The sequence below is a fragment of the Sycon ciliatum genome, chromosome 2 (genome assembly GCF_964019385.1).
Source record: "Sycon ciliatum chromosome 2, ocSycCili1.1, whole genome shotgun sequence".
NCBI classification, from domain to species: Eukaryota; Metazoa; Porifera; class Calcarea; order Leucosolenida; family Sycettidae; genus Sycon; species Sycon ciliatum.
Window position 1 is genome coordinate 29,786,584 of NC_088644.1, and position 11,077 is coordinate 29,797,660.

Below are 11,077 nucleotides of genomic sequence, written 5' to 3' on the forward strand. Positions count from 1 at the left end.
CTATGTGCATGATGTTGGCACTCGATTTCTTCGTCAGTTCCTGCTAGTGCTAGTGTGATCGTAATGACTAGTAGTATTGTGGTCTCTCTTGGGACTGTGCAAGAAGATAGATAGCTAGGCCAAGGTGAAGGCCGGTGCCCGGCCCAGAGTGAAAGCGGTTTGGGAGAACTAACTTCCACAGCATGGCCCACGTCAGTGAGGAGCTGTTCGCCTTCACACAAGCACTTGTCATCATGGTCATTGCCGTCACGAAGAGAAGCAGTTACATTGTCACTGGACGATTACAATGTACATCTACAGTTCGCACCATGGCGAGATCACAAGCTTTTCCGTGCCCCGGCGGCGAGACGGCAGAGGGTATACGGAGATCTAATCCGCCTTCGTCGGCGGCACGGGAAATGGGCTTGCAAGGAAATGTTGACGGTCGGTGGTGTGTCACTTTTAAAAAGCGCTGGCGGATGGCGAAAGGTAGAGCGGTGTCATAGGAGTGGCGATGTAGTGCTTGTGCTGTGGCAGGTTTATTGCCTAATATTGGGCTCTTGCAACGCACTGAGAAATACCGACGTGGATTCTCGTAGCCGAGCGGAAATATTAGATTATTAGCATGTACTTCGATCGTGAGAGCTTCTCACCTACCATCGCTTGTATTATGTACTTCGATCATGAGGGCTTCTCACCTCAGCTCCACCACTAATATTAATAAGTAATAGCCGTTTAGGAGCTGCATCTGCACCTAGGGGCTTGATTCTTGTGGGTGGTGAGTCCTGGTCTCAGTCTAACTCAGAGTCTCATGCTATGCTCACGGGAATCGTGAATTTTGCACGTCATGATAACCGGAGGATGCAGCCACCCAGTCACCAGTGTACTGACAAGTCACAGCGCTCAACACCACGGAGACAGGGTGTAAAACACGGAACAACAACACGTCCTGATGAACACCGGTATTCCGGTAACCCTGTGATACGTTGTCATCACAATGCCTGCTTATCATGTCCAATCCGCTTACTGGTGCGCTCTTATCTGAACTGATCACGGCACCGTTTTGTAGACTACTGGAGGCAGTGCGCACCCTTCCATAATCTGTTGTGGGCATCTTTGCCTTTGGCAGCTAGCTGTGACCTTCACTGCAAAAGTTCAAGTCAGCAAACTGGCCTCCATCAGAAATACATGTACATGTACATTGTACATGTAGCAGAAAGGCATGCAGAAGAGAACTTGGCAGAGACCAGGAGACAACCGGCTAGATCATTGTTGTAACGCTGCGTTTCATGCACATAGAAAGGCTGAGGAAATCCTCAGACAACTGATTATCTGTTCATCCACTGGCTACATAAGTCATTGATTTACTCTCTAACCCAGCCTCAGGACAACGAGTACATGTATACCATGGTATACTACATTATTTTCTTTTGTGCTGCTGACCAAACGACCAGTGGAACGGGCACCATGACCAACAAGACCCAGACTCTCACAAGCTTGCACTTCCATCCCCCCCCCCCCCCTCCCGTCCTCCCCGGATCCCACACGGCCACATCAATGCCCACCGCGGTCCTTCCCACATGGCACAATCCAAGAAATCAAAGAAGGAACTAGCAATTTCCTGTCCACCCAGGAGTAGCCCTCAGCCACAAACGCCTTCTTGTTTTTAAAGGGGAAGTTAAGGCAAAAATTAAAATTTCACCAGTTGTAGTCTTCGGGGCGCGGAGTCGAATGGTCTTGGTCCGAGAAAGCTGAGACACTCCCTTCCTACTTGAATCCCAATCGAACTCGCGCACTTCCACCGAAACTGGGTGACTGCGCCCTACTAGATGGGGATTTGTATGCAAAATGTCACTAAAAGCGCCATTTCGTTCTTATAAAAGCACGGATGACCGCGATTGGCCCATATGTTGTAGTCTTTTGGACGCTGAGTCGACTGGTTTTGGTCCGAAAAGGCTGCGATGCAGCGTTCCTCCTTTATTCCCAATCGAACATGGTTGAAGAAGCGGTCACGTGCTCCTGCGTACGCCAGTCACCTGGTCACCGTGCCTGCAGGGTACAACTTACTAGCCTGTTTGACCTTTTTTGGGTGCAGTCCTGTCACTCGAGTTGAACCTTGGTGTGAAAGTTGTCGCCTGCTGGCGTGGTGACCAGGTGATTTGGGCAACCAGGAGCACGTGACCGCTTGTTCAACCATGTTCGATTGGGAATAAAGGAGGAACGCTGCATCGCAGCCTTTTCGGACCAAAACCAGTCGACTCAGCGTCCAAAAGACTACAACATATGGGCCAATCGCGGTCATCCGTGCTTTTATAAGAACGAAATGGCGCTTTTAGTGACATTTTGCATACAAATCCCCATCTAGTAGGGCGCAGTCACCCAGTTTCGGTGGAAGTGCGCGAGTTCGATTGGGATTCAAGTAGGAAGGGAGCGTCTCAGCTTTCTCGGACCAAGACCATTCGACTCAGCACCCCGAAGACTACAACTGGTGAAATTTTAATTTTTGCCTTAACTTCCCCTTTAAAAACAACGCCCACCTCATGATTCACTGCATGGCCCCATTCACTGTTGTCACTTCTCCTAGACCTAGTCTACGTGTAGTAAGGATTCAGTCCCCGGGACGTGTAAATGCTCCAGTGCTTATGCCGTTATGAATTTATCACTCTCAACTCGTTATCCAAAACGGCTTTTAAAACCAGCATCACTTCCCCTACTCAGTCTCTCTCTCCCCCCCCCCCCCTCCCCCTCCCTCTTTCCACAGCCTCATCCCTCCGGTACGAAAACCGTCTTGCAGGGAGTGATTATAGTGGCACCGTGGTCCGTGGATGGGTCTTGCTCCAGGCTCTCACACGTCTTTGGATTTGTTTTTGGTGCGTGCACATGATTGTACATGATACAATCCAACACTGGTAAACCAGTATTAGATAAACCTTGTTGTAGTTCACGCAATTGTTAGATTGACAGCATGAAACAAGGTGGAGGACACTGTGTTCGAAAACACTGACCTTACTACAACCTTCCGCGGTTGGCAGAGCCCCGGTTCCTGCGGACCATTTGAACCATAATGAGTATCGCACCCGGTTCTGACCCTCATTATGCTAGGGGGTTAGGAGACTACTCCTGATGTCGTCTTGTTGTCTTCGCTCTTTTTTAACTTGTATAAAAACTTCTTTTTCTTTTTCTTTCCAACTTCTGCCCATGGCGTCCTTCTCTCAGCTCGTCAGCTGTCAAAAGTTTTTTGTCATCACCATGACACTGTCGCGAGAAGGTGCTCTCTGTAGACGAGGTTGGTGATGTCCCGACGTGGCCATGGGTAGGCCTTCACCACGGGATATCACCAACCCCGTCTACCATGGTCTACAGAGAGCACCTTCTCGCGACAGTGTCATGGTGATGACAAAAAACTGTTGACAGCTGGCGAGCTGAGAGAAGGACGCCATGGGCAGAAGTTGGAAGAAAAAAGAAAAAGAAGTTTTTATACAAGTTAAAAAGAGCGAAGACAACAAGACGACATCAGTGGTAGTCTCCTAACCCCCTAGCATAATGAGGGTCAGAACCGGGTGCGATACTCATTATGGTTCAAATGGTCCGCAGGGACCGGGGCTCTGCCAACCGCGGAAGGTTGTAGTAAGCTCATTGTTTTCGAACACAGTGTCCTCCACCTTGTTTCATGCTGTCAATCTAACAAATGATTGTACATGTATTGGATTTTCCAGTTTCCATGTGCATACTACAGGAAATGCGCAAGGAAATACACCATACTGTATCATGTCCGCTATAAAGAAAGAGCTACATGTAGATGTAGATGTAGATGTACATGCAAGACACATCGGTGTCACATTATAGCCCTTTCCCAAAGGTGCTCTTTTAATTCGTACTTAGTGCTTTTCGCGTCCCTCAAAATATGCTGAAAAAGTGCTCTTTTTTCAGCGAAAACAGGCAAAAAGTGCTCTTTTTCAGTGAAGCATAGCCATGAAAGGCCCATGATACAGATATGAACCCAAGGCCAAGCTGAGAAATGAATACGCACTCTTCGAAAGGCAAAACAGGAAGTAAAGCTAAAAAAAACACTTTTTTGGCGTGCCAAGGCCCATCGAGCACTCGGAAACTGTGATCGCATGCATGATCTGAGCAAACAGATTTTAGCACTTTTTCAGCTAAAAAAGCTCAAAAAGGGCGATATTCACCAAAAACCGCAATAAGGGGCGAAAGAAACGGGCTTTTCCAAAAAGGGCGAAAAAAGGGTGAGCACCTTTGGGAAAGGGCTATCACATTATCATCAACACCCCCGCACTGAGACCCATTCCCTGCCACACGTCCACCCTTACACAGCCACTGCCATGGACTACAAAATAATAGTATAATGCGCTACTGAGAAGACTTCCCTACAACTGTAATGCATAACTGGTAGAACAGTCGTGCTGTTGTACATGCATAGGTGTATCTACGTGCCGGCGATAGGTAGTTAGATGCACATACTCACTTCATTAGCATAGTTAAGCGCAAATACTCAAAATGCCCTCTCTTTGATACATACGTCATCAACTTTTCACCAACTTTTCGGGCATGGCCCATCCTCAGCGTGAAAACAGAAGAACTTGGAAAAGTTTGTACTTATTTCATAATTCTTTTAAAAATGAAGGTCAGATTCAAAGCCAAACTTCAAGTGCAAATTCATTAGTTTGAGAAAGGTGAACAGGTGAATGGCAAGTCAAAGACATAAAATAGGCAGGGACATCTGCTCTAGCGTACAGAGAAAGTATGCGACATTTTTTCATGTACCTACCACCAACGAAGCACAACATTTATTCACTTGCTATATGTTGCATTGTTTAGATCTGCTATTGGAATAATTGGATGAATGCATGTACCACCACGACTATAGAGCAATAATAAGACGGAATGAGAAATTCATGCATGCCTGCATTTCAAAGAATTTTAATTCTAAAACGTTTTTTTAAAAGTATGCATTCATTGCGTGTTCAAATAATTTCATGGCACAGTGACTGATAGCGCCTTCTGAAAAGAGATATTATGATTCATATCACGGTACTATGGTACAGTTATATCAGTGTTACACACCTGACAGTGACCTCCAGAGGAGCTACAATGTAGATGATGAGCCTTACCCGCTGTAGGCCGGACACCCATCGCTCACTCTCTCAAGGACCAGCTCACCCAGGCTTCCAACAACTCGCCTGCCTGGTACATAAAACTGTGTTTTTTCACTCCGCAAATCCTCAATGGCGTGAACGGGCTCTGGGCTGGCGTAATCGGGCTTTTTAACAAGAAACTTCCGAGCTTTGTTGATGCCGGCATCATAGGGGAGCAGCTGAACAGTGACTTTGCTCTTCCACTGTCCTGACGTAGAGTCACAGAGTTCAGTATGGGTCGGACCGACAAACCAGTCTGGAGAGGGGGAAATCCCAGCCGCACCAGACACCACAGAGTGACGGTGGTCGATGGACAAAGGCACGCAGAAATCACCGGGTCCCAGCTCCGAGGCCGTGATGTTCTTCAGAATAGATTCCTTCCTTGGGAGAAGATCCTTTGCCAGCAGCCCGGAATCACCGGTGCGAACAAATTCTATAAAGCCTCTTGATGCCCGCTGACCTGCCGTCCAGAGAGTGTAGTCATACTCATGGGCGAATAGGAGTAGATCTCTTAAACGACCCGATGCAGGATAGCGGCGGAAGTTGGCAGAGGTGAAGCTAGATCGGAAGCACGCGGCATACAGCTGCTCTCCGCATTCCCACGGGCACAGGCGCTTGCACGTAGTGTGGCAGCACTCTCCAGGACGCCGCACACTCTCCTGCCCAGTCGGACACTGCAAGTCCGGACAATTCGCCGGCACTGCGGAACACTGGACAGAGCAGTTGGAGCAGCGACACTGCGTGCACGAATCCCTGCTCCAGCTATCTCCTTCTGCGTAGGTGCCAGTCTCATCTTCACAGCATTTGGGGCAAGTGTATTGATCACAGCAACCAACTTTGCCAGTTGCCAGGGGCAACTGTCCACCTGGGCATGGTGGAGGAGGGGGACATTGGATGGGATTACATTCGGATACACCTTTGTCAGAGCATGTACACGACGAACACGGCTCACGCCACACCGATCCAACTCGGCGTGCAACGCCACTGTAGTCCTTGCACACTGCCGTCTTGCAGCCACTGTACTGAGGACAGCAGGCCGTGGCTGGTTGGGCAATCTCCGCCGGAACTTGCCCGGCTGGGCAAAATGGCGGCGGGGGGCAGGCTTGCACAATGCAGACCGGAACGCCTTGCCTGCACTGGCAGATTTGACAGCCATCACGCCACACTCTGCCATGACTCTGCACCCCACTGTTGCTCTCGCAGGAGCTCCACGGCAACGTCGGCGGTACGCTGGGACATTGGAATGTCTGCGGGCAGCAGGGGTCGTTGGATTGCGTGATTATCGGGTCCACACCGCCTGGACAGTTTGGTGCGCTCGGACAAACGCTACGCAGTTGACAAGCTTTCAATCCATTACCATCTCCCCCGTCCGCACATGTACACCTTTGGCAGGTTTCATCCCAAAATGTACCCACTCCTACATATCTGCCAGTCGCTGTGTTGGAGCAAACTGCTGGACACACTGGACAGCACTGCCCTGCAGGAGTCACTGGTGAGAAGCCTCCTTTGCACCTTGGCCTTGGCCCACAGCTTTCCCGATAACACTGCATTTGAGGTAGTCCCGACACGATCTCACACCGGCATGTTGTACAGCCACGGCCTTGCCACGTTGTACCCACGTTGTGCTGACGGCCAGTTGCCGGGTCCGTGCACTGCGATGAGCAGGCTACGCTTTTGCGCTGCACGCTGATCGTCACTAGTCGGCGTGGTCCAGGTCCGGCAACGATCAGCCGGTAAGTTCCGAGCCTATCGAAGCTAGCTATGTCGGTGCTCCGCGGGCCTGCGCCGGAGATGGTCACTTCACCCACCGGCTGGCGAGCGATAGTTTGCACGCTGATACTGTAGTCTCGACGAGCACCATTCTCAAACACCAGCGTTGAACACTGGGTTATGCGCTTACTGGTCGGTCGTCGACAACTACTGCTCGCACCTTCACACCACTCCAGGCTCACCCGTCCACATTGGCAGTCAGCTGCAAGTTGAGCTCGAACGGTAGCAACGATGGACAGAGAAAACACAAGCACCACGAGCCTAGAACGAGACAAGCAACGCGCAGATTTCCTTCGGTCCTCCATTGCTTCGTTCTGGATGGGAGCTCAGCGTCTTCTGAGCCAAACGAAAACCATCCGAACTCTAATAAACCGTTTCTGTCGGTGACAACGCTATGAGTATTCCGAGTATTCCCTGGTACCCGGCCAGGCGTAGACTACTACTACTAGTAGTATCTCGACCAGGATCTAGCCTCTACTGCCTCTAGTCTAGGGCGACATCCAGCACAACTAACGAGGTGCTGCCGTGACCGTAAATCTCCTTTCATTGTAAATAATCCTAACAATAAACAATGCCTCTACTCTAGCGTCTCCAGAGTTCTGGTAACAGCACAGACATCCTGCCGGGTCTTTCAGCTGTCATTCATGGGTCATGGTATTGACAAGATCAATCCAGCTGCTGACCATGCATGCTGACAGATTTCAGTCAGTGACAACCGGTTCACTCTCTCAAACTTCACCATACATGGAGGGTTCGTGGTATTTTCGGCCCCACTCACCATGCTCACAGGCATGAGTCAGTGTATGCCTTCCTTTGGCAGTAATTATTATGCCAGTATGCGTCACTATGGGAGGATCCAGGAGTAAGAGAGCTACAGTGTACATGTAGATACCGAATGACTTTGGTGCTCTATGCTGTGGTAAGGTACCGGTATATTTATACCCACGATAATGTTATCAACTGGTTTGAGGGAAATGATATCGTTATGCAGATTCAGCATTTTTTTAATACAATCATGGCTGACATACATGTACATCATTGTTCTTACCGGTAGTATTTTACTTAGAATTTTAGCGGCTCAGGTTCAGGCTAAAACATGTACATGTACATGTATGTGCACCTGTAGATCTGCATGATTGTAGTAAAATCAGGGAGTCGCACGCACCCTGATGAAAATCTATGCTGTAGATCAGGGCCTAGGAAGTCGTAAAGCACTTTGATGACTCCCTGATGTAGGTTTTGTAGTCCTACAAGTACACGCAACAGTGCACACCCCCCCCCCCCCCCCCCACACACACACTACTCTTGGTACAAAGCTGGCAATACACATAGTAGATCAGCTTTGGAATTGAGTTTATTGAGTTTATTGACTGAGTTCATACTTTTATAAATGTAGACGATCAGCACTTTCGAGCTGAAGTGCATCATTGTATTTTCACCAGCGATTTGGCGGCTACTACCGGTATGGTAAGAGTATTAAATGCCGTCTCCTCTATTCACACAATCTCTCCAAGATTGAAGACTTTGCAGGCGAACTTCAAGTTCAACAACATGAATGGTGTCAGGCACGCACTGGTGAGCTAAGTACATGTACATGTACTTCAGTATGTCGTACAGTGAAATGCATGCAGCAGACGATGCAGGGCAGCCCCAAAAACAGCTAAATAGGAACTAGCAATAAATAGAAAGAATTCATTTCAACGACTTTTGTTACAAGCAGTAATCAATTTTGGCATAATGCAATCCTTCGGGACATCAACCGACCTGTGATACATGTACTGTAAAAGCCATTATTCTAGCGAGGCGCGTACCGTAAAGTCGCGGATAAAAGCCGGGCTTATATAAAGACTTATAAGCACATAAGCCGCTTCCTGCATCAGGCTTCAATGCAAACCAGGCTTGTATGCAAACCATGCTTACATGTATATGCACCACTGATATTTTTGCCAGGCTTGTATGCACATCGGCCGATCCGGGCTTGCATAGAACTTAGAAGCCAGGCTTCTACGCGCGACACGCGTAGATTTACCACTGACTACCGGTATGGCGGCAGTTTTACTATGCACTGTACATAGCGCATGCACTCTTGACCTACCCGATCCGCGCTTGCATAGAAGCCAGGCTTCTACGCGCGACAGGCTTATATTATGCATTGACCCGTTTGATTTCCAGGCTTCTATCCGCGATGTGCTTGTATGCAAACCCGGCTTTTATCCGCGACTTTACGGTATAATTATAACGATTTCCCAAATTGACTAGTTTACGTGTACCAAAGGTAACGATTCTCACTCATTCTCAACGCTCAATAGGACAGTATATGTATCGATTTCTGTATAACGATATCTATTTTAACGACAGATTTCTCCTCGTTAACTCGTTAGAGTTACATGTAGCACTTCGCTATATACATGTATATAATTTATGGCTTTTACAGTACATGTATAACTAAGAGCAGCTTTCGTGACCATGGCAAGTGTATGAGGTCATGAGGTGATTGTGCTATTACTAGTACTATGTTACATGTATGTACCGTTTTATGATTCAAACATGTTTCATAGCAAATGGAGTGAAGTACATTGAACGAGTGACTCGTACTGCTACCTTCCCTCACACAAACGCCGCGAGCGAACATGCAGGTACCATTCGGATGATTGAGGTCTGCTTCTCCATTGTTGCCTTCTCGATGTAAGCGTAGAATCTCCTGCATCAAGCGAAACCATTTCAGTCTCTATACTGCTGATGCTCCAACTCCCCTATTATAACAATATTACCGGAACGTATCTGACGGATTTGTTATTGCTCCTGAAGGGCAGACGTGCTAATGAGGTGTCACCATCAAGGGCAGGATCCTGAGTTTCACGGACAGAACCACGATCGAGCCATTCATCTACCGTAGTCAATGAACTAATTACTTCACAGTGAAGTGTCAGACATGTACATGTAGGTCTCGCGTCTCTGCAACCAGCAAGGACTGGCCCTGCAATCATGTGTACTGTCGTTCAGCTGTCATTACTTTTGGTGGCATTGACAAGATCGAACTGATAATGCTATTCACGACAGCCCTAGCCCTGCAGGCGGTGGGAGCTTTTCACATTGGTTTAGAACTTTGCCAGTCACGCTCACAATCTCACATGCCATTTTCTTTTACTTGCGGCTGCTGCTATGGCATGTAACCAGGCCGGAGCCAGGACTGATCGGAATAAGTTACTTGCACAGAATGCTACTTTGAGTCACTTCCGCCTAGCGGATACAGTCACTGGTCCTCTCCACTCTCAAGTCCATTCACATGCAAATACCGTAATAAAATCGATTAGGAAAAGTTGCATTTAGATTCACCATCCTCTCTTTGGGTTTTTTGGAATGTCCACCTCACTAATATACTACATTAGTACATACAAGTACTATTCATCATTGTAATAAAATCATTCTCCTCCAGAGGAATACGCTACAGCACTGACTGTACATCCGGACATGAATGGTATCAGTCCGTTTGGATGCATGCGGTGGCACACCATGTACTATTGTACATGTCCATTGTATGGCCAACGGCAACACCTTAGCAAACTAAGCTACTTGAGTGTATGCAGGTGGGGCATGCAGTTCAGAGGGCTAATAACTTGTAAGTTGTAGGGCTGAAACGATCGGGGATTTTCACGTATCGATTACTCTTTAGCTTTAACGATCGAGTAATTGATTATAATCGTTAGCAAATAGAGTCATAATTCCGTGCAAACATTACTCTGTTTCCACAAACTATGCCTTCATAATACCAACAAATCTGCATTAGTGAAAGGGTAGCTCTGAAACATGGCAGTTTTGAAGTCAATTTAACCTCAGAACATGAACCATACCCCTGGCAACTGCATACTCCCAGCGGAAACTGATTCAAACTTCACAAAACGAGCGTTTACAGTACTTTCTGGACACAAATTAAAAACGCAAAATAATCGTAATCAGTAATCTAAACGATTGCTCGATCGTTAGAGTTATCAAACGAGTACTCGATTATTCGGTATAATCGTTTCAGCCCTACTAATAAGGCATATTTTTAAAGATGAAAGAGGGACCACTGACAAGTTTCGAATCATGCTAATCCCTATCATGGCCTATGCATTGTAGGAAGAGTAACGTTTACAAATAGAATGATTATTATAATCTTGATTGCAGGGTACGGG

General features: G+C 47.6%; 1 protein-coding gene across 1 annotated transcript; it reads right to left on the reverse strand.

The window, feature by feature from the left end:
* Positions 1-4,577: 4,577 nt before the first annotated feature.
* Positions 4,578-7,290, reverse strand: LOC135809615 (uncharacterized). The gene has a single exon (XM_065322999.1). It carries the CDS (start codon positions 7,205-7,207, stop codon positions 5,105-5,107), a length of 2,103 nt encoding a protein of 700 aa, XP_065179071.1. The 5' UTR covers positions 7,208-7,290; the 3' UTR covers positions 4,578-5,104.
* Positions 7,291-11,077: the final 3,787 nt, after the last annotated feature.